At 46.2% G+C, this 22,577-nt stretch overlaps 8 protein-coding genes across 9 annotated transcripts; 4 read left to right on the top strand and 4 right to left on the bottom strand.

Annotated features, from left to right (window-relative positions):
* Positions 1-2,082: 2,082 nt before the first annotated feature.
* On the bottom strand, positions 2,083-3,454 carry DFL_002306 (uncharacterized protein; the record flags this gene model as incomplete). The annotated part of the gene is made up of 9 exons (XM_067631073.1): positions 2,083-2,201; positions 2,257-2,424; positions 2,480-2,610; positions 2,669-2,781; positions 2,845-2,877; positions 2,952-3,091; positions 3,146-3,199; positions 3,261-3,297; positions 3,362-3,454. The coding sequence occupies 9 exons, from the start codon at positions 3,452-3,454 to the stop codon at positions 2,083-2,085; spliced, it is 888 nt and encodes a 295-aa protein (XP_067493654.1).
* Positions 3,455-6,845: 3,391 nt separating this feature from the next.
* On the top strand, positions 6,846-7,835 carry DFL_002305 (uncharacterized protein; the record flags this gene model as incomplete). The annotated part of the gene is made up of 1 exon (XM_067631072.1): positions 6,846-7,835. The coding sequence occupies one exon, from the start codon at positions 6,846-6,848 to the stop codon at positions 7,833-7,835; it is 990 nt and encodes a 329-aa protein (XP_067493653.1).
* A 202-nt stretch (positions 7,836-8,037) lies between these two features.
* On the bottom strand, positions 8,038-9,646 carry DFL_002304 (uncharacterized protein; the record flags this gene model as incomplete). Its single annotated transcript, XM_067631071.1, has 5 exons — positions 8,038-8,500; positions 8,572-9,129; positions 9,185-9,237; positions 9,319-9,503; positions 9,559-9,646. 5 exons carry the CDS (start codon positions 9,644-9,646, stop codon positions 8,038-8,040), a joined length of 1,347 nt encoding a protein of 448 aa, XP_067493652.1.
* A 615-nt stretch (positions 9,647-10,261) lies between these two features.
* DFL_002303 (uncharacterized protein) lies at positions 10,262-11,779 on the top strand (the record flags this gene model as incomplete). The annotated part of the gene is made up of 6 exons (XM_067631070.1): positions 10,262-10,320; positions 10,380-10,583; positions 10,659-10,731; positions 11,132-11,174; positions 11,238-11,442; positions 11,509-11,779. 6 exons carry the CDS (start codon positions 10,262-10,264, stop codon positions 11,777-11,779), a joined length of 855 nt encoding a protein of 284 aa, XP_067493651.1.
* A 1,344-nt stretch (positions 11,780-13,123) lies between these two features.
* Positions 13,124-13,546, top strand: DFL_002302 (uncharacterized protein; the record flags this gene model as incomplete). The annotated part of the gene is made up of 1 exon (XM_067631069.1): positions 13,124-13,546. The coding sequence occupies one exon, from the start codon at positions 13,124-13,126 to the stop codon at positions 13,544-13,546; it is 423 nt and encodes a 140-aa protein (XP_067493650.1).
* A 1,286-nt stretch (positions 13,547-14,832) lies between these two features.
* DFL_002301 (uncharacterized protein) lies at positions 14,833-16,638 on the top strand (the record flags this gene model as incomplete). Its single annotated transcript, XM_067631068.1, has 6 exons — positions 14,833-14,908; positions 15,006-15,015; positions 15,078-15,140; positions 15,202-15,950; positions 16,025-16,251; positions 16,315-16,638. 6 exons carry the CDS (start codon positions 14,833-14,835, stop codon positions 16,636-16,638), a joined length of 1,449 nt encoding a protein of 482 aa, XP_067493649.1.
* Positions 16,639-17,522: 884 nt separating this feature from the next.
* DFL_002300 (uncharacterized protein) lies at positions 17,523-19,246 on the bottom strand (the record flags this gene model as incomplete). Of its 2 annotated transcripts, none has more annotated exons than XM_067631067.1 (6): positions 17,523-17,609; positions 17,671-18,100; positions 18,176-18,265; positions 18,322-18,613; positions 18,679-18,992; positions 19,089-19,246. In XM_067631067.1, the coding sequence occupies 6 exons, from the start codon at positions 19,244-19,246 to the stop codon at positions 17,523-17,525; spliced, it is 1,371 nt and encodes a 456-aa protein (XP_067493648.1). The 2 variants fall into 2 exon arrangements, with proteins under 2 accessions (XP_067493648.1, XP_067493647.1); XM_067631066.1 differs by having other exon boundaries at positions 17,671-18,094.
* A 1,354-nt stretch (positions 19,247-20,600) lies between these two features.
* Positions 20,601-21,845, bottom strand: DFL_002299 (uncharacterized protein; the record flags this gene model as incomplete). Its single annotated transcript, XM_067631063.1, has 3 exons — positions 20,601-21,283; positions 21,343-21,507; positions 21,581-21,845. 3 exons carry the CDS (start codon positions 21,843-21,845, stop codon positions 20,601-20,603), a joined length of 1,113 nt encoding a protein of 370 aa, XP_067493646.1.
* Positions 21,846-22,577: the final 732 nt, after the last annotated feature.

Below are 22,577 nucleotides of genomic sequence, written 5' to 3'. Positions count from 1 at the left end.
TCAATTAATTTAACGATGTCCGAATATAATTGCCAAAGAAAGTCGAATGATTCCTGGCCGGTCTGGAATGAATCGCATATAGCGGTACCAGGTTCTGTTCTACTGTGTGTGCGTCGTGGTGCGTCGTGGTGCCTGTCTGAAATTTGCCCGAGTCGATTTTCGAGTTTTTGGTGGAGTACCCGTCCCGTAGCAACAACACTCAAGGTGAAGGAAGCTTTCGAGATATCGCCCGCTGACTCGAATTCTCCCGTCCAAACGTGGGAGGAGAAAGACGAAACGTGAATGCTTCCGAGATGCCGAAGCAGAAAGTCCTAACGCTAAGGTTACGGGGACAGAGGAATCTCGGGCGTGGAATCTAGAACTCGCAAATTTTGGTGTCCGGGCGTGGAATGACGTTTCAATTGTTTATCTGTCCGAAGCGGTAAATAAAAAATAAAAAAAGACCAACTGAACTGAGAAATTCGTAACAGCCAGAACGAGGCAAAAAAGGAACGTGGCAGATATTCCACGCGATGAAGCTTTAGTCGCAGTCGATTCGGAATATTAACATTAGCCGTTCTAGGCCTGATTGATTGATTGATGATGAAGTCGAGGAACGACCAAACGGAGTCGTGCAGAAGCGCGAGCGATGGGGCGGGCTTGCTTGGATGCTGTTGTCAGGCGGAGGTGGAGAGGTGGAACAAGCGTTTGCCTTTTGCGTTTCTTGTTTATCTTTTCCCAAACACACACAACGCATGCCAAGCCTGAACTCCCCAGGCGTCCCTGTTTACCAGCCCCTCGAGTTGCCACGTTGGCGCTTAATTGTCGCTTCACCGCGTCTACGCATCTTTTTCCTCCGATATTCTTCTACTACTAACCACTTAGGTAGGTACTCTAATGATGATATTATCGGGATAGAGTGCGAGAGCGAGAGAGAGAGATATAAGTTTCTGTGGGTGTACCGAACCCGAGGATTGCTCGCCAAAAGCTTAGCCAGAAAGGAAACCATCATGATTCGGACTAGCCCTGTCTTGAACCAAAAGTCATAGAATTCCCCTTACATACCCATCACGTTGACTTACCCCGGACACGTTCCCGACCCAGAATGCTAATATCACCTGTACAAATTGGCTTCCAACAATGGAGCTGGAACGTTCTATTTGCAAGCCAGGAGTTCTCCTTCCTCGATCCCCTCCATTCGTCTAAATACACATTCAAACGGACATCATATCATGTTCTACTTCCTCATCCCCTTCTTAGATTCCAGGTGATAGTGTAATAGCCATTTGTTAGTCATTCTCCCTAATAAACATATACCGAGATCATGAAATGAAAAAAAAAAAGCTTAATAAAGGCAAAGCAGAGTCCCCTCCCATTTTCTTCTTTCTCGAATAAAACAGGTCCATCCGCATAGACCTTCAGTGAGAGTTAAAAGCAGCTGCATAAAAGAAAGAAATAAAAAAATCGCAGAAACGCCCATAGTGTGGTGGAAATATGTGGCCAGAGTGAAGAGAAGGTTTGGTGGTGTTCACGTGTTCTGTTGCATTTTTTGAGTTCTTAGGCATACATTGGTAAAATGGACGGTATAGAGCAATAAACAGAGAAAACTGAGCAACTAAGAATAATATATACAGATATGTATAATAAGGTAACAATACGTATTAAAAAGAAATCAGTTGAACAAAGAAAATTCGTTATCTTATTATACATATATACATATATTATTCCTAGTTGCTCAGTTTCCTCCGCCCACCACTCTATACCATCCATTTTACCTATGTACAGCTGATGGGCCAGCTAGATAGCCGGTAATCTCCCAGGGCCCATTCTACCACCTCACAATAGTAGTAGCAATTGAAAGAAATGAAATGAAGAAAAGTCACGCAAGTGAACAGGCAACAAAGTCCCCAAGCCTGTTCCTTATTCGGTCTTATAGCGTGAACCGACAACATGCTTCATTATTCTCCCTTGAATCTCTTGATGCCGAATATCCGTCTTCAATCTCAGTATTATGTGCAACACTGACGGCGATACCTTCAACGGTATAACCACTTGGTGGGCGGGACCTTGGTAGCTCTTGCAGCGGTTTCGAGGACTGATCCCTTACCTTAATTCGTTCTGGAGTCCGATACAGCAGAGCGAGAGACCACTTTCCGAGCGTTCTGGAACAGAACCGTAGTCGGTGGTTGTAACCCAGTGGATAACGATAGCAGAGAAGACGACTAGACAAAACAGTTAGAAAGACGGTGGACTACATAAATAAAGGTTCAGTCTCACCATCAGCATTGCAGCAGGCGAAGCAAATCCATCCAGGTTCATGGCCACGAAGGACGACAAGGGTTGTCAAGTTCGCAACAGTAGAGATTAATGTCGCAGCTGAGCCCCAGGAAGTACGCTTTGCCATATTTCGAACCTTTTGAGAGGCTTGGTCGAAGGAACAAGCACCTGCCAATAGTTAGAACCCAACTATGCACAAGATATAAAACGACAACATTCATACCAAAGAGAGGAATCAGGAAGAGCGAGGTCAGATAGACATTGATGACGACATCGAAAACCAAGAGAGGAATGTTGGCGACAAGTCGTAACCCAATGTAGCATTCTCCATCACTATGGAGTTCCGAGATACGGCTGTTTAAAGAACGATTAGATCAATTTCACCTGGAGGAAGAAATTGGATCGTGCTCACAAGATGAAAGTCAAGATAATGACGATGGAATACGGGAGAAGCATGCCGAAGGTGTTGAACAGGTACAGCTTGTTCCTCCTGCGTGGTCCCTTGTGCTTTGACCTGATGATGTACTAGTGATAACTGATGTTAGTATCGCTGACATATTTTTAGCGTCGTAGAATGAGGATACGTACGACTTTCTCTACGAGGAAGAAGTAGATAATAATCTACCACGGATAAGAATGTTAGTGGTCATAGTCCATCACTCTACCCCAGCAGGGAGGGGAAGAAGTTCACAAACCTTGGTGGTCAAATAACAGATCAAGCAGAGCAAGATGCTGGCATTACAGGCCGTAATGGAACTTCGAAGACCAAACGCTACATTGAGGACAGTAGACGAGAAAACGAAGAGCCACGAATCGAGGTAGACCCCGAGAACCACTATCCTAATTAGATAATGCCTAGGATGTCTTGGACTAATGTGAAAAAACTTACACCAGCGAGCAAGAGGAACCTCAGTTATCTTTGGCATGTTATAGGTGCGACGACCTAAGGTACTAGGGTCAGCACAATGACGATAATAAGAGCTAATAAACGGGTCAGTACATACTGAAGCAGAAAGCTAGAATCGAAACACCGAGAAGTGGCTAGTCCACCGTTAGCTCCCAGAAGGTCCATAAACAACTCCAATACTGCAAGATATCAACTTACCAACACAGCAGAGAAAACCGACGAAGCACGAGGGGCAAGGTAGAGTGGAGGATTGAACTCGGCCTCGAGCTCGGTACTCCCACGAAAGTCCATTGCGTATCCCTTAACAGTACTCAACTGATCAAATAGATTGGTACAAGTAGGTCGAGGAAAACTGTTGGAAGAAAGAGAGAAATAAAAAAAACTTTGCCTTCTTTCTTGAAGATAAAGAGGATATCAATGGAAGAAAGGGGAGGTAGGAGATAAATGATAATCTCAAAAAGAATAAGAGAAAACCTGGGAACCAGAAAAAAGGTATGATCAAGTTTACTTACCGTCCCTCTACAACCTCGTGGGAATCATCTCCGTATTATATACCACGAGTGTCAGGTAAAATGGGATCACACAAGTGTGCCAGGGAAAGAAATTTCCAAGGCGGTCGAGGAACTGAGAGAAAAATCACATCATCAATCTCGGCGTATTAACATAACAGGTGGTCACCTTGTTGGATGTGAATACAGGCACAAGGTAGGCTGTAAACTACACATGTACGGCATGGTGGAAGGAAGTAGATAGCGTCACTGAGGGGAGGGGTATATGGGAAGCTAAGCTCAACTGTTGGCAAGTTTAAACCCAACCGCAAAGGTCAATCAACATAAATGGCTAGCCTTCAGTCTTGGACTTTTCTTTGTCGGTCATGGAAAAAAGCCTTTTCACTCAACTTGCGAGATTTGAGACACATGAAGGAATAAAAGGATAGAAGAAAGTGGAGGGGTCAATATTAATGTTGTGATATTATCCACAAAGCGACGAATTCACGGCAGGTAGGATGAGGACAAATCAATGAAAAAAAAAAAAAAAAAAAAAAAAAAACTGGGCTTCCTATAGCCCAGTCTGCCTGTTTTGCTCTCCTAATGGCAACATGTCGTTTTTAATATTATAACTGAACTGCGATATTATCGATCGTCTCCGTAGGTAAAAGAAACAGGGTGAAGTTCCAGCTCGATAGTTCCAGCAAGAAGAAGCAGCTTGTTTTCAACACTTTTGGATCGGGAAAGACAGGGCGGCACATGTTGCAATTTGAAGATGCCGTGAACCACTAACTTCAATTTCGGGGGGTTCAACCCACGTTAATCATAACCATTCATATCTATTGCGAAAACAATTTCCCGCTGAAAAGTCCTTTATCATCATCGTGTCCCAAGCTGTCAAAGAGAAAAAGCGGCGGCTGGCAGAGACTCGGTGGGAATTGCATTAGGGGGTCTGCCTTCTGCTGTTGTGCGACATGAAGCAAGAGAACACTGGATCTGAACCTTCTATTAGCCACCGAAAATCTCAGCAAGCCACTGGACACAAAAATCACTGCAGGCTAGCTCCCTCGCAGGTGGGCAGGGGAACAATACACACCGCGCTATCGATATCGCCCACCATCTCTGGAATCGAAAAGATCGAAATCCAGGGAACCAGGGAACCAATTGACCATCCCTGCATAGAAGCCACAGGAAAAGCCAACAGCGCGTTGCATCCAGAACCACGACCATTTTCTGTCTCGGGCAACTTTTGAAGCCCCACGTGGGGTAGTATTGAAATCCGGGCCGTTTTGGAAATTTGCTAGCATGGGATATTATTGTTTCCTTTGTGTTCACCTCTCTGCCGTGCAGTGTTTCGTTGAAACTTCTTCTCAAGCATGCCTCTCCCCGATACATTTGCCGGGGGTTTCATTCATTGGCCAGGTTTGGTCGATCCCTTGGATATGTCCAAGTTATTTTGACTTTGCTTCAGCTCCTCCGGACCAATCTCAAAACAACATGAAAATCCAGAATAAAGTAGGTACAGGGCCAGGTATTCCGGTTGACAGTCCTATTGGCCGACGATTGCGAAAACTAATATCACATGGTTTTGGGAGCTAGCTTGAACTTTTCTGGCTATCACATCACGATTGGCGAGGGGGTGCATAGATCTTGCATACGCACTATGCGCTCCTCCCGCAGAAGTGAGCCGCAAACGCGGCTGGGCGGAGTTCACTTGATACGTAGGAACGGTTGCAGCAAGGTTTAGGAATCCTATGGTTTCTGCCTGCCTCCAGACTAGTTAGATTTCTGCCGTTTAGTAATAATTAGTTGCGAAAAGAACCCTGCAGTGTGGTCTAGAGGCCTCATCGAATTAATCGAATATGGAAACAACACCGAAGAGAAGGGGCACTAGTTAAATAAATCGAAAAAATCATCGTATGAGCTCCCGCGGATTCTCGATTTGCGATTGCACGTGTGCCTGATCACCTGGATTTCAAGTCCAACACTGTCATTACCAGTTGGTATCCGATACCAGACCCAATGGTGCAAGGTATCCAAGATACCCTCCTCAAGTTCCAAGACCCAAGATATCGACAATCTAACTAGTTGATGCCTGTTGTCGGAAAACAACCTGCGTCGGTCGATCAATCCTAAGGTCCTATTCTCGGGATCTAATCGAGCTAGGTACGCAAAGATTTTGAATCCTGCGATATATGGCGAGCTATTAGCACATCGATTACATTTTCAACTTTCGCGTGGGGGTAAAAATCAATCTTCCTGCCAATTGGAAAGTTTATTATCAGCTAGCTAGTTCGCCAATGTTGGCAGGAAAACATTCAACTCAGCGAGGGCCTCGGGTTTTAATATTTCAATATCGTCGACAGGTGCTATCTTGCCGGAATGGTGGTTCTCCAGATCCATTCCCTCATATCTAGCTAAAATATTCAATAGCCCCTACAAGGCTTCAGATTCCATGCATACTATTGACTGTTTCCTCTTTAGCAATTACAGCTTTGTATGCTAATCATTGCGTTAGCGCATTTCGACTGTAGAATTCTTAGAAAGCGGAAGAGATCACTGGATAACAAAGCCAAACATGATTTACCACAGTTGTATAGAGTAACTTCCCCAGCGTGCCTCTGCCGAAGGCCCCTCTAGATCTGGGACCGTAGAGATAATGTATATATTATTATTGCAATAGGAAGTGCCATATAAAACTACAAAGTCTCGATCGTTTTCGAACATTTCGAGTACGTAGTCTTTAAGTTTCAAAACTGATATATAGGAGAAAAACCCATATCTTAATTTGTTGTATTATATGTGGAGCTCGGAAATATCATTGTATTTTACCAAGCTTCCATTTAATTTGGCTCCAAACAAGTACTTAGCCACCTCAGTGAATATCAGTTCTGTGAAAACCCACGACCTATAAAAGTGTTGCGCAGCAAGAAATATAACAATTGCCAAGCTTTTTTGACCAAGCCACATTTGTCAGCAAAAAGCCGCCTTTGCCACATTCTTCACCCTTCAACCTTTCACGGCTCATCATCGTGAACAACCTCGACCGATATCTATCGGCCCACCTCTCGACTTCCTTAAGGTCTTTAGATAGGTAACTACCTACTCGCCTATATAAAACTACTCCCTACGATCCATTATCACCAAACCCTATACTCCACCTCCCACCTACACCTCCACTCCGAACCGCAACCATGCCACGCGCCGAAGTAGGAACCTCCAAATACCTCGACAACAAACTAAAATCCAAAGGCCTCCAACGCCTAAGATGGTACTGCCAAGTATGCGAACGCCAAATGCGCGACGAAAACGGTTTCAAATGCCACACCCAATCCGAATCGCACCTTCGACAAATGCTCATCGTCGGGGAAGACCCCAAAAAGGCGATAAACAAGTACTCCTCCGACTTCCAACATGATTTTCTACAACTCCTCAGGACCTCTCATGGAGAGAAACAAGTTCATGCGAATCATTTCTATCAGGATTATATTCATAATAAAGAACATATTCATATGAATGCTACGAAATGGTCGAGTTTGAGTGAGTTTGTTAAGATGCTTGGGAGGGAGGGGATTTGCAGGGTTGAGGAGAATGAGAAGGGGTTGTTTATCAGTTATGTGGATAGGAGTCCTGAGGCTTTGGCGAGGCAGGAGGCGATTAGGAAGAAGGAGAGGCAGGATAGAGGTGACGAAGAGCGGGAGCAGAGGCAGATTAAAGCACAGATTGAGAGGGCGAATAAGGAGAAGACGGAGAAAGAGGCGGAGGATGGTGAGAAGACGACGGGTTTGCAGAGGACGGAAGAGAAGATTAAGATTAACTTTGGAGGGATGGCGGCGAAGGAGAAGTCCGAGTGGCCGGAGGAAAAGGCGGATGGTGCTACGGAAAGCAAGGAAACCACCGTACCGGCGGATGCGGCGGCCGCCCCTGCAGTCCCAGCGGCATCGACAGCGGCTGCGCAGCCACCTAAGATTTCGATGAAGGTCCAGCCAAAGAAGCCGGTTAACGTGTTTGCGGCTGCAAACAAGAAGCTTCTTGGCGCAAAGCCAAAGACCGAATCGGCACCGGACTCAAAAAGACCGATGAGCGAGGCGGAGCGGATCATGAAGCAAGAGATGGAGCGAAAGCGAGGCTTCTCGTCAGGACCGTCGTCTGGTAACGCCTTCAAGAAGGCAAGAGTCGCTTAATGGGGGCCCAGAGCGGCGGGATGTATATTAGTAGCCTGGAGTTTTGGTGTTTTCATGGGAAGGCAATGTTCGGCTTTTACATTGGATTTAGCGACGCATTTAGCAAATAGAATTGCATCCATCGGATGAGACTTTTATATTCATGATATTTACACTCTGGCAAATTCCCATAATATCAATTCCCAAACCCCGTATTACAGATTTAGGCGATAGTCTTCTCCTTCATATAAATTCCGTGCTCCTTCTCGAGCTCCAACCTTAGCTTCTCAGCAACCTCAACGTCCAACGGAGCGTGTACACCAGGTGTAGCGATCCGGCCATCAAGAACCATCTGAACAGCGACACCGCATGGTACACCGACCAATTTAGCCATGGAAGAGTATCCACCAGGGACACCGTAATCCGCCAATGTCGATGTTCTCGTCTCTTTGGTTCCATCGGCATGTTCGATCTCAAACTTATGTTGAAGCATGACGAAATCGCGTTCGCCTTCTTCGTATTGCATCTTCTTCTCGAGAGTGGCGCAGAGGGTATCTAGTGGGTTACCCTTATTCGTGACGATGTCGGAGGAGAAGAGCCCGAGCCAGCGGAAACCGTTGAGGATGCGGGTTTTGTCTTCTGGGGAGGTGAAGACGGTCTTCGAGGAGATGGCGGCGATGAGGTCGCTGCGGTCGGGGTTTCGGTTAGCATCGGTACGATCACAGTAAAATTAAAAATATGGAATCGTCATGCGTACTCGTCGGATGCGGAGGAGACTCCGAGAATCTGCGCTAGGACCTGATTCCACGGTAGTGCAGCGGCAGTGGTGGCCAAGTAGTCGACAGGATCCTCCTTCAAGAATCCAATGTCGACAAGAACCTTGATGAACTCTGGGAATCCTTGGTATCGGAGAGTACCTCGGATGATGGTCTCGGCTTCCGGAATATGGTATCGTTCCTTGTATGGTGTGGAGTCTCTGTTTGGATAGGCAACAAAGGCGTATCCGGGGTAGATAAAGTATGGCTTAGCAGCCTTCATCAGTTCCGGTCCGTCAATTTCTTCGACCTTGCCATCCTTGTAGTATTTGGCGGAATTTCGAAGAGCGAGGAGGACACCACGGCTGGACCAGGAGAATTTGTATCCCAGCGGGTTGTCAGAGTCTTCCGGAGCTGGGAGACCACCGCAGTAGCTGAGGAAGCTGGTGATTTTCCCGCCTTCCTTGTGGACTTCGTCGATGGTCTTGACGGCGTAGAGGTGGTCGATACCGGGGTCGAGGCCGATTTCGTTCATGACAACGATGCCGGCTTCTTTGGCACTGCATTTTATTAAAGATTGTAACAAAATAGTGAAATAGAACAGTAGAAACTTACGCGGCATCGAGTTCCAACATGGCCGGGCTGACGTATGAAGTCGTGACGACATGCTGTTTTCAAAGTCAGTCTCCAATAAACAACCAATAATGGTATAAACTCAACGACAGTATGGAAAAGAAGATCGGTCGCACCTTCTTGCTCTTGATGGCCGACTTGATGACGGTGGCATGGTATGTGTAAGGAATCAAGCTGATAACGAGATCGTGCTTGGCCACTTCGGCATCAATGGCAACCTCGTCGGTGACATCGAGGGAGATGGCAGAGGCGTTCTTGCAGCCGGTGATTAATTGCTGGGCGGTCTCGATATGTCGACAAGCTGTATTATAAATTTATTAGCTATTTACTCATATACCGGCTAGGCATATTCTTACCGACGGTGACATTGATGCCGTCCTTGTCGAGGAGATCGAGAGTGGGTTTGGCGACGAAGCCGGATCCAAGAAGCAATACAGACGGCATTTTTGAGGCAGGCGGGAGGAAGAACCGGAGAGAGATGAGATGAAGCCTTCCAATTGCGATCTTAAAATCCAAACAACTCTACAAAATACAAATTTGACTTCTCTCTGCTCTCAAATTAAATCTTTCCGTCCTTCTCTCCCTTCTATTTCTAGCTCTGCGGGTTTTTAAGTCAGACACTCCGAACATCGGTACAGCTGCATGGCGGGGCATGTGTACTCGGAGGGGGGCCTGTGTCTTCCCGGGATGGATCTGGCAGGCTTGGCATTTTGGTAGCGGCGGTACAGAAATTTCTGATTGCTAAACAAACACTTGTCTTCTTCTCTTTCTCTTCCGTTTCTTTCTTTTCTTCGAGAGCCTCTGTTCTTTTTATACCGATTGCTTTCACTTTTGCCGCGTGCTGGCCACGGTTGGTTCTTCGGTGGTTGCCGCTCGCTGCTTACATATTATAATTGTAATTGTAATCCGATGAGCATGTCCGCCTTTCTCTTCCTGTCCTCTCTTCTCTGCCATCGGTAGCCTCTTTTTTCTCCACCTGCATCGATATCTCAAACACTGCATGAGAGATACATATCTACATCCACATCCCACTATAGCTAAGGAACTAGAAGACTCGAGATGGCAAACGTCGGAGACGCCGTTGCCAATGTCTTGAACGCGACTCCACCTGTCACAAGGTTGGTCTTTCATCATCTTCGCGACTATGAGTTTTTGCTAACCGACTCTCTTCGTGCAGATTTTATGCAGGTGTGACGTTAGTCGTTTCGCTCTGTGTTCACGTCCTCCAGCTCTTGAGCCCGTACAAGGTCATATGGCATCCCATCTTCATCACGTCGCGGATGCCACCGCAGCTATGGCGGATATTTACGTCATTTTTCCTTACGGCGCCGGGTTTGGGTATCCTATTCGATACATACACCATCTACAAATATGGTCTCGAGTATGTTTTTCTCACCCTCGAGTAATATCCGTACATGAAATACTAGGCGGAATAGGCTGATAAATTTTTTCTTAGTCTCGAGAGTATTCACTTTAATACCTCGGGAGACTTTCTCTGGTACCTCTTATTCAACGGTGTCGTTATTCTGGTAAGTTTTCTTTGTCTCTCACCCCCATCAACCGTTTCAAACCCGAGTCTTGCTTTTACGAACTTTTTTGGTATACTCGGTACCTCCACATATCTGCCCTTTCAGTGCTTAGAAGCTGCAAAGGTTCCTGGAATGGAGGAAGATTGCCGTTGCGCGGACGACATGGCCTACCTCAATCACAATCAATCATTCACAAGGCTGTGTCGTCGGCGTGACTTTGGTGGGATGGCTTTGAACATGTCGCTGGAATCTTCTGCGTATTTCTTTGACTCATTGGTGTTCCTACATATTTTTTCTTCATCTTTTTTTTTTTTGAAAAGGCTCGGGTTTGAAATGCGATCGATGAGTCGCGAGTTCTGCATATGCTTTTTTGGATAAGCATTCTAACCTGATGCCTTAGCTGGTCAATACTTTCCTCCTCGGTGGGATGGCTTTCGCGCCAGGTAAGCTATCTCCCTAATCCATCTCTAATCAATCATGTCCTCAGATACTAATTTTATATAAAGTTATGGGAATTGCCTTGGCATACTCCTGGGGTCAAAGGAATCGTGGTAGAAATATCACGTTCTTCTTCATCACCATCAAGGCTCAATGGTTACCGTACGCTATCGCCGGAGTCACCGCCATCCAGTCGCCTGGAAGTGCATTCGTCTTGGCGAGCGGTATCGTCTCTGCTCACGCCTACGAATTCCTAACAGTCTTGTGGCCAAGGTATGTCGATATCCAAATCCATTCGTTTCAAGGCAAATTATCTGACATGTAATCTTTGTTTCGCAGGTTCGGAGGTGGCTCGAACCTTCTCCCAACCCCGAGTTTCCTTAAATGGTCATTTGAGGGTGGTCCGGGTACCAGAACCGGCGGCGTTGGAGGAGTCCGCGCTTACGGAACTGGATTCGATGCCCGAGCTCGGGATGCGGGTCCTGCTCCCGCAAGAGCGCAGGGAATGTTTGGAGGCGACGGTGGACGTGCTACCGGAAGTAATGCTCGTCAGCCGACGAACGCGGCCTGGAGGAATCGAGGTGCCGGTCATAGGCTTGGTACCGAGTAGCGTTACTGCAAATTCAATGATATTTTTTTGATGGGCAAACAAAATTTTGACGTGGCCCTGAATCATTGTCATGATCTGGTGATGATTCTATCATTTGGTTTTTGGCGTACATTGAGGGCATTTTGTGTATACCCCTAGGCGATTGGATATTATTAAGAATACGAGAAGTATCCCTTTCATCTTGAAATCCACGATCTGTGCATCTTAATTCTCGAGGCCAAAATTCCCATGTAAACGACCCTGGTTCCTCACGTATTTCCGACAAAGCGCACCGGTTGATTCCCGCTATCCCCCTTCGGTTCGTTGTTTCGCTTCCAACAATAACAACAACAATAACAACAACAATAGTCGAATGGAAGGGTACAAGGTAACTCCAAAATCAGATTCTGGGTGACAATTCGGTTCATGTGAGCGATTGTCGATATATAAAATCGAATCGAAAATCGATATAATAATACAAGGCAACCAAGTACAGATTCCCCAAAGTCTATTTTTAGAACCAAGCGAAACGGATCTTGTAGATAATCCGCAAACCCCCACACGATCCACCAGTCCACATTGCGATGGAGAATTTCAAAACCAAATTTCGTCCTTACTCCCTCGGAGATGAAGAAAAGAATCTAGCATTCCGGTTCCCATTAATGTATGATGCTTTTGACGAGACATGCACAGAAGCTAAAGATAAAAAACATGGGACGAAATTTCGAATCGGAAAGAGTGAGAAATTTCTTACTGAAAAGAACGTCTTGGGGTATACCAAACCTTCAAAGAGACTTGAAAAACATCTCGGGGAATCGCGAAAAGATTTTTGATGGAAGGTCAAATTATTTGAGGGATGAGAAACGGGCAACGGTGAGGTTGTTAATCGCCTGTCGACGATTTAAAGGTGCTCGGAAGAATAGATTATGAAAAGCCCTGCATCTGCCGTGCCCAGAATGGGAGCGTGAGGTTTGGACGAGGTTCGGTCTTCCGGTAATTAGCGTGCCGGCTGGCTCTCGAGGATTTGCACCTACTTGATATACTAGTAACCTAAATGGGGTTTGTTGAATACGTCTTCATAGAGGCGTGCCATACTAGCATTTCATAACTGCTCAAGTACCTAGGTAGAGATATAGTGTAAATATATGGTATGTACGTTTATGCTGTTCATGATACAAAATCGAGTTGATGCACATGTAAGGGAAAACATTATGCATCGCTGTCTAAAAAACATCTCTCTCCTAGCCTCGAACCCCCTGGGCTTCGAGGGTATACGCACTTCTCTATATATGCGTCTATACAGCAATTCATGCATAACACATCAATCCCAAGGGTAAGAATAAAAGGAATGATCGGAGTCGTCTAATGTATTCCTTCAAACGATCGCGACCCCTCCTCCTCGGACCGTCCAAGACTGCTACTTCGGCGGCCAGCATTTCTAGCACTACACCTGTGGCTACTCCCGAGTCCGATTCGACTTCCGCTGCTAAGACTTCGTCGACGGCTGATCCGTCCTCGTCCACTACTCTGAAGACTCCGTCCACTTCCTCTAGTGGAGCTGCTTCTTCCTCTACTTCCTCAAGTGGAAATGCCTCTCCCTCTACTACATCAAGTGGAAATACCTCTACATCTGCTGGTAGTGCTTCTGCTTCTGGGAATGCATCATCCTCTATCCTCTGCCCATACAAATACAAATACAAAGACCTCGTCAGATTCATCTGCTCAAGCCGCTGGCAAAATTTCAACCACAGTCTCACAAGCCGCCCCCACAGGCGTAAACAACAGTAGCATACGTCGCAACAGAGACTGGTGTCGCCGGGTAACCGGTGCCATCCCCTCTCAAAATATCATAAACTTCTGGATCTCCGATACCAACTTGAACACTCAAAACCCAGAAGTTTCTTGCGCAAATGCCTGTTCCTCTGATAGCCCCTGCGATTCCCTCGCCGTCTGGGCTCAACAAACCTGGTTTAACTGTGCAATCTACCCCGTCGCAACTACAACTTTAATCCTACAAACGAGCAACATGATGATGGTTCTATTTCCTCAACAAGGGAAAAGGCACAAACCTTCGTTTAAATGCTCTTTCGAAAACCCAAAGTGCGGCATGAAGGGATACCTACGGAACGAAGACGTTTTCCCAGGCAGCGGATCAGACGACATGGATGGCATCGTCACCTGTGCGAACCACTGTAAATCCCAATCGGGCTGTTTAGCCTACGAATGGCAACCATCGACCCAACGCTGCCAAACATGGAATAAAGATATGTCTGCAACCGGCTACTTAACTTACAACCCCACGTCCACAACATTCTGGTATGATCTTAAATGCAATTTATCAAAGGCCCTTAGCCCAACTTTCAGAAATACTCGATTTACTGCCGATCAAACGACAAAATACCGCGGCATCAGGGGAAATTATAATAGTGTCGCTAGTGTCAATACTTACAAGGTCTACAACCTTCGAATAACAATCCATGGTATAATGCACGTCCGTACTAGAACTATTCGCAATCACCGCCATTCCAATACTCGGTGCCCGGCAGACACAAGACCCATCAGCCGTACTCCATCTATAACTGTTAAACACCGGATAAACGTGACACCAGTAGCCACATGTATTACTTGTACACCGATATGACTGCTTTGTAGTTTCTCCTTCTCCTTCCTGTTTGTTTTTCATATATATCGATTGTATATATCGATTGTCGTTGTATATAAAGCGATACTTATAGACCGACCCTCCAATCTTGATAGTGATCACCCGCACCGCCACACGCGTTGTTGCGTTGACGTTGTATTTTGCTGTGGCGCAGTCGCAAGCCCTGCCAATCCACGGTGGGCAATTTTTTTTCGCTTAACCTCATCCTTCAACATTTTAAAGATCTGAATTTTTTTTTTTAGTTAATTCACCCGACACATCTCTCTTTCCGACATCAAAATCCAACCTCCATTCCCACCCCCTCCAACATCAAGAACCATAGCTCAATTGGGCTACCAACGATTCATACAAACGCTCTCTATCGAATAGCCTACGATACTCACTTAATAATACATTACGAATGACCGACAAAATGGAGGTAGTTGGGAAGAAGGAGGAAGATGAGTACGCGATCAAACCTGAGAATATCTCGCCGACGACGGATACTAGTATGTCTACCCGCGCTACCATTTTATATGATATTATATGCCTCCGAGTCGGTAAGGAGTTTTTCTTTCGAAAGCTAACATTTGTATTCTTTTTTAGGCACCTGGCCGTAAGTCTTGCGCCTGATCAATCGCTCTTTTTCCCTGGATACTAATTGACCACCCACAATAGCCTTCTCCTCAAAAATTACGACAAACTTCGAGTCCGAACTGGTCATTTCACTCCGATACCTGTGTACGTCCCTCCATCTTCCCTTTTCTCCTCAATAGTATATCAAACTAACATCTACGCTCAGCGGTTGCCCTCCTCTAAAACGCGACCTCAAATCCTACATCTCCAGCGGAGTCATCAACCTCGACAAGCCCTCCAACCCATCTTCCCACGAGGTAGTAGCCTGGATCAAACGAATCCTCAAGATCGATAAAACAGGCCACTCCGGGACCCTCGACCCCAAAGTCACAGGATGTTTAATCGTCTGTCTTGACCGAGCCACCCGTCTCGTAAAATCCCAACAAGGAGCAGGAAAGGAATACGTCTGCGTCCTCCGTCTTCATGATAAAGTTACCTCGGAAGCAACCGTTGCTCGCGCATTAGAAACCCTTACCGGAGCATTATTCCAACGCCCACCACTTATCTCTGCTGTTAAGCGTCAACTTCGTATTCGAACGATCTATGAATCCAAGCTTTTGGAATTCGATAACGACCGTCATCTTGCGGTCTTTTGGGTTTCTTGCGAAGCGGGGACTTATATCCGTACTCTGTGCGTTCACTTGGGTCTTCTCCTCGGCGTTGGTGGTCATATGCAGGAACTTCGAAGAGTTAGGTCTGGCGCTCTTTCTGAGAATGATAACATTGTCACTCTTCATGATGTTCTTGACGCGCAATGGATGTATGAAAATACTCGGGATGAGACTTATCTACGACGGGTTGTCAGACCGCTCGAGAGTTTGCTGTTGGGGTATAAGAGGGTTGTGGTTAAGGATTCGGCGGTCAATGCTGTTTGCTACGGTGCCAAGTTGATGTTGCCTGGCTTGTTGAGATTCGGTAAGTTTTATCTACTCTACCCCTACTATCTCATTTTATGGATGAATGCTAATTACATTTTTTAATCTTGGTAGAGGACGGCATCGAAGTCCACGAAGAAGTAGTCCTAATGACAACAAAAGGCGAAGCCATCGCCATTGGTATCGCACAAATGTCAACCGTTGAAATGACAACATGTGACCATGGTGTCGTTGCGAAGGTTAAGAGATGCATCATGGAACGTGATTTGTACCCTAGAAGATGGGGCATGGGTCCTATTGCTACTGAGAAGAAGAAGTTGAAGGCTGATGGGAAACTTGACGTATGCCACCAACCCACCTGACCCGTTTTTTCCTCGAGGTTTCTTTTGCTCATTGGATTTTAGAAATACGGCCGAACAAATGAGGCTACCCCCAAGAAGTGGAAGGAGAAGTACACCGATTACACCGCTCCCGAAGGTTCTGCCGCCGCTGCTACCGCCGCCACCCCAGCCGCGGCTACCTCTGGCGACGGCGACGTCGACGTCGAAATGAAGACCACCCCGGTCACAAAAACCGAAGAAAAGAAAGAAAAGAAAGAAAAGAAGAGAAAATCGGCAGATGTAGAGGAGACTGAGGAAGAAAAGCAGGAAAGAAGAAGACTGAAGAAACAGAAGAAGGAAGAGAAGAAGGCAAGGAAGGAGAAGGAGAAGGGTGAGAAGGAGGAGTAAAACTTCTCCTCTTCCTCCTTTTTTCTCTCTCTTCTAATAATTTGGGGTATGATGTGGTTGCTGGGAGGGGTTATGGGGGGGAGTTAATTCTACCCTGGCCATACTTTCCGACAGCGTCCATCCTGCGGAATAAAAAGCCACCCCCACCACCCTCCTAAGATGTTGATGGATCGTACCGTGCGCTTATTGTTCGCTATTGTGCTTTTATGTATGGGATGGGAGTCCTCGTTTTTATTTATTCGGTTGAAATTCTATGCTGTATGTCTGTTATAGCTAGGGTTGCTGTCGCTTTTTCATTTTCATCCTTTCGATTTCTAGCTTCAGTCCCCTGTAACAATAGTATACACCCGTCATTTTTTTTACGCCGCATGTTATATTAGATGACCTTTTTCAAAAAATTTCCGTTTTCTCACAAAAAGTTCTCTATGATCGTATGAGTTCGATGGGCCGGTTGTGAAGGAGGAAGTGGGTATACAATGATATCATTCCATAGCCCATCTATGTAACCAAGTAAATAAAAGAACCCTCTAGAGGTACCAGGTAACGTAGTAGAGTAGAATACACAGTCGAGAAGAAAAGAAAAGAAAAATACGCGCCCACCTCATACCTATACCCATACCCAATAACACAGAAATGCCAATATATGGTAGTAAAAACTAAAGGTTATGAACCCAAAATCGCATCAAAAGAAAACGACAGTAAAAGAAAATAAGGTACAAAAGCAATCGCTAATAGCCGATGCCTCGTTTTGTTCGTTAACTCATCTCATTATACCGCCTCCGTCTCGAATCAGTCCCCGAGACTACTCCCAAAATTAAACTACCGATGGCTTCAGGACTGGTGTTTTGTTTAAACCACGCTATTAACCCATCGCCGCAGGAGCCCTAATCCGTTGGCGATGCCTTCGATAAATCGAAATTGGAGTAAATAATAGCGCTGAAACCTGTTAAATCCTGTACTTTCTCCATTGCCTATGTAATCCGTTAGAATCAGCTTCCCATATAAATCAAAATACGCTATGGGATAAATTACCTTCAAATACTCATTTGGAATTCCATTCCCAATCAAATGCGCCTGCCTCGTCACCACCGCAAGCACATTCGCGACTTTTGTCTTCGCATCCGGCGGCACCTCATAGATTTCCTGAATCCGTCCTTCACGATCAATACCACCCGGCATCGGCATGGCTACAACTTTAAACGCCTGTTCGGCCAATTTCTCCTCGAGTAGGATGTTAAACGCAGCGTCAAATAGTTGGCTAAGAACGTCCCGTCCAGGAGGGGAGTCGATTAAATCGGATGTTTCGTCTAGAAGACGACGTAGAGGTGGAGATGATGCGAATGCTGATGTTTGGGAGGTGCCGGTTGGGTCTGGGGTGGTGTGTTCGGGGATCACGCCGGCCTCGCGGAGGACTAGGTCTTCGTCGCCGTTCGGGGGAAGGAGGAAGGGGAGCCAACTGGTTCTTGCACTAGGTAGTTAGTTCGAGTGTCGTTGAGATATATCCTTTTTTGCGGGTGTTATTTTGAGAGAAACATACGAGAATTCGCCGTCGCCTTCAACTGTCTTACGGATTTGAAGTGTGAGGTCGCGGAGTTGGGACATTGAGATGTCGTCGCGGGGGTTCAATCTGTTTAATATCGATTAGCACAGTGGTAATGACCAAAGAGAGGATTGAAGACATACGGTCCGAACACCTGCTTGACGGAGACTTCGACAATCGAGAGGAGTTTCCTCCATCCTCGATGTAATAGCCACCAGCTGAATGTGAGGTACTTTCTATTGACATCGTAATCTTCTTGTGACAATTGAGGGTTGCTCTCGTTGTTTTCGAGAGAGATTGGAGATTCTGTGTCTCTTTCGGCGAGGGAGATGACCGAGGATAAGTAGTTCCGGCGGCCGAGGAGGTTGAGCTGGATGCGAGTGAGGAAGCAGAGGAGGGCGAGGGTGTATACTAGAGTATAGGCGCGGGTTATAGCTGTATCATTTGGTCAATTAACGTTTTTTTATAATATAAATAGTAGGTTACTGTTGAAGCCTTACAGGTAATCTTGAGTTCGTTCCAGAGCTGAGCTTTCGTTTTCTTGGGCCTCGGCTCTCCTGTTCCGGTCTGTGGGGCCGGTTCCGACTTTAGGGATTTGACGGAGACGCCGTCGTCGTCTTTGACGGATAGGGCGCCGAAGGAGACTTCGGAAGGCGCACCACTCTTTGCCAGCCGGGCAGCCTTCTTCTCTTGTAATTGGTGAGTGATCTGCTCGACGGGGAGCAGTTCGAGGATCCGTTCTGTGGCGGTGGGGAGGAGAGCAAGAACCGTAAAAGAGCAGTCTTCTTGGTTCTGTTCGAAGCGACGGCGCAGACTATTATCAATCAGTACCGTTACTCCATCGACATGATCTTATATATACATGTATGCATGTATACTTTATATGTATATATGTGGAGGGAAGACGTACTTCTCCTTCGCTATACGGTCGGTGGCCATGCGGTTCTTGGCCTCGGTGAGTTTGGAGATAACATAGTTGGCGCCGAGGTAGATGGAGCCGACTATACCGGCACCGATGGCGATGTTCGTGCGGTTCTTGCGAAAGAAGGTGCGCGTCTGCTTGAGCATTTCGACGAAGTTGGTGGTGATGGGTGGTTAGGAGGAGAAGAAGAGAGAGGAGAGGTCGCGTTCTGGGGTTCCAATTCGAGCTCTCTCCCAGTCTCAGGCTAGAAGACGTGGGGAATTGGCTGCTTAGCACGTGCGACCGACCGACGACGATTTTCAGCCGACACAACACATCAAACATGCCAACAACAAACAACAGACAACACCGGGAACAACACACGCCTCCGCATCCGGGATCTTGGCAACACACCTATCCCCGGTGTCTATGTCTTGGCACTTACATGGGACAGGGAGCCTGCCAGCACCGGGGAGTACCCCGTACCCCAGAGTGAGGGGTGTACAAGTACAAGTATATCGACTCATGCTCCATCTTTAATTTAATTTCAGATGGAATGCAATATCCGAGTGTCCAGTTTACAGACTTGTCTCCTGTCCGGTTCGGTTGTCTATATCTATCTTGTCCACTTCACAGATTCAACTCCTGTCCAGTTCGCAAATGTTATTTCCTTTGTTATTGTCAATTTAATTGCGTGTCTTCGCCGTTTTGTATTTAGAAATTAAGCAACAATTTAAGTATCAATCTGTATAGGCACTAGTGCCTCATCTTGCCTTGTGACGTTTGTGTATTACCTTGATATCCGAACTAGTCTACATACGATTTCTTACGTATACCGGTCAAAAAAATTTGCTGAGAGAAAGTTGGTCCGGTAGTAATCAGATATTTGGCATCCGTCGGGTGCGTCGACGACGAGTTGCTTTAGCATACTGGCGAGCATGTTATAGATTCTTTCATTTAAAGGGGAAATAAATGTACGCAATACCAACTTCTAAAGTGTTGCTAAAAAAGCCAAAATATATAATTAACAATCATAGCCCCTCGATGAACCATACATATTAGAACTCCGAAATCTTCGAAATTTGAGGAACTGTCCGATAAACTGACATTTTCTTTCCGCGGGCATCGCATTTGAATGTTTTCGTTCTATTAGTTCTGATTTTCTATTACCCAAAGCGAAAAGGTGTGCTTCGGATGTGATTATAAGATTTATTATCGCAAATGATGCCGAGGTTTGAGATGCCAGCTTCGGTTTTCTCTTTCAAATAAAATTTTTATATCAAAGCCCCCTTTTTCTCATCACAGTCTGTCAACCTTCGTCTCCTTTGTCCTTTGGACCTTCCGGTCTTTGTAATTTCCTCTTTCGGTCGCGGGTCGTTTTGGGTATGGATTCCAGGGTCAGGGTCCAGACGTCAGTCCGTCTTTTGCGTTGTGCGCAACGCAGCTTCTTGAAAAATAAAACACTAGAATAACAGCTAAGGGAAATGGAAGACAAAAAATTCAAAAATTCAAAAGAATTTACTAAATGAAAACAGCAAGGCCAAACAGAAAGCTCAACAATATTGCGCCACCACCACCTACCCGAGAAAGTGGCTCCAACCGGTTCAACCCAGCGGCGGAACTCCCAGTTTGAGCTGTAGCATCAGACGAGTTCCCAGAAAGCGTTGGGAACCTTCCAGGCGAAGACGGACTGGCTCTGCTTGTGGTTTTTGGCAAAACGGCAGCAGTAGTAGTCCTTCCAGATGCCGAACTAGGCTCTTCGGACTCGGACTCGGATATTCTTGTCTCGATAGGGGTAGGTTCGCTAGTTGGGGTCGGCGGCGGAGTCTCACTTCTAATTTCAGTGGTGGTCTGCACAGGTGTGTGCCCTCTTATAGCACCTTCGGAAGAATTCAATAGCTCTGAAGCCTCAGCTGGATCTGTAGCGGACACCGAAATGATCGAAGTCGTAGTGACGCGCTCGCTAGTAAGAGAGCTAGTTTCGTGAATGACGATATAAATCCAATAATAGACGTAATAATACCAGACAACGGTTCTGGTGTAATATATATAAGTGATTTCCGTCGGAGGGGGTCCAACACCGTAATCGTATCCACTGATTATATGAACTGTGTCCCAGTTTTGACAGCTTTCGCTTGTGCAACAGTACGGGCTGTAATCATCTAGGTCGTAATAGCAGGAATATCCTTCGGAGCACCACGTTCCTAAAAGAAAAATGGTAAGAAAATGCATTTTAGACGCGGAATCAGAGGCAGAAACCAACCTTCAGTCGGGTAACCACAGCACGTCGCTGCCTTCGGGATACAGACACCGTTGCAGCACCTTGTGCCAACCCTACAACACCCTTCGCCGCAGCAGTCCTCCGGAATGTCACAACAATGGTTATCCGAGCTACTTTTGCAGCAGTTTTGATCAATGGCACAAACTCCTATATCCATACCCCGGGTGGTCAGTATCCATCCGTCCTTCTTTGCGAGTATATTGTTTTCAGATTAGCATACCGCCTCCCTCGCAACAACTTATCTGATGTGAAAACTTGCGAGGATCTCCGTTCCTATCTTTACATGTATAATAATAATCCACCTGAGGCGAAGGTGATCTTCCAAAAAGCGGATTAGGCGCAAATGACTGAAGCAGGTCCTTGTTACTGTAAGAACCACATGGTGCAAACTCTTTAGCGTTGGCAACGCGATTCTCAATCAGTCCGCCGCAGAGAGAGAGACGAAGGAACAAAAGGATCGCGACAGTTGAAAGTAAATCAGGCATTATGATGTGAGGATCAAGGAAAAGGTTTTCTTTTAAAAAGAAAGGCTACGGTGTACCTGTTGCAAGCCAGGAGGTGGGAAAAGGTGTCTAGGCTGCTTCACTCGCCAGAGTTCTTTGCGATCTAAAGCCGCAGCTATAAAGTCCACGATCTGTCGACAAGCACAATTTATATCACCGAACCGCAGTCTCCCAGGCTCGATCGATTACCCCAAGCTCTGAGAGTGGAAGGAATGCGGCAAAACCCGTTCAACCCCGCCAAGTGACACTGCTATCCTAGCATGCACCATTCGATGTGAACCCCATCATCAAATTTACAGAGTATTAAGCATCTACTTCATCCCTTGGCCGCTTTGATCCTTCATTGCTTCAGTCGAATGCATGGAACAAGGTTACCCAGGTTCGAGCTTTTGAGTTTTCGGGCCCAAACAATGTATGCGCTCATGTGAAGCTCGAATTACAAAAATACAACCCTGTACATATATCAGATCTTCTCCGAATTCGGGACTAGTTTGGATGATTGAGGCTGCACAGCGGAGTAAATGCAAGTTGTGAGTCCAATCCTGGCCCGAAATCATCGTTTCATAGGGGGTCTGCCATAGTAGTTCCGCAGTGACTGCTGTGTTCCTCTGGATCCTTCATTGCCCAAGCGTCAAAGCCCAGCCAAAGCGGCTGCCTTGGGGTTTTATGCGGAAGCAAACGCTTGGCCTGCAGCTTGTGTGACATGCCCTCGGC

The sequence above is a fragment of the Arthrobotrys flagrans genome (genome assembly GCF_004000055.1).
Source record: "Arthrobotrys flagrans strain CBS H-5679 chromosome Unknown unitig_3, whole genome shotgun sequence".
NCBI lineage: Eukaryota > Fungi > Ascomycota > Orbiliomycetes > Orbiliales > Orbiliaceae > Arthrobotrys > Arthrobotrys flagrans.
The sequence above is the reverse complement of the archived record's forward strand: the minus strand, read 5'-3'. Positions and strand labels throughout refer to the sequence as shown.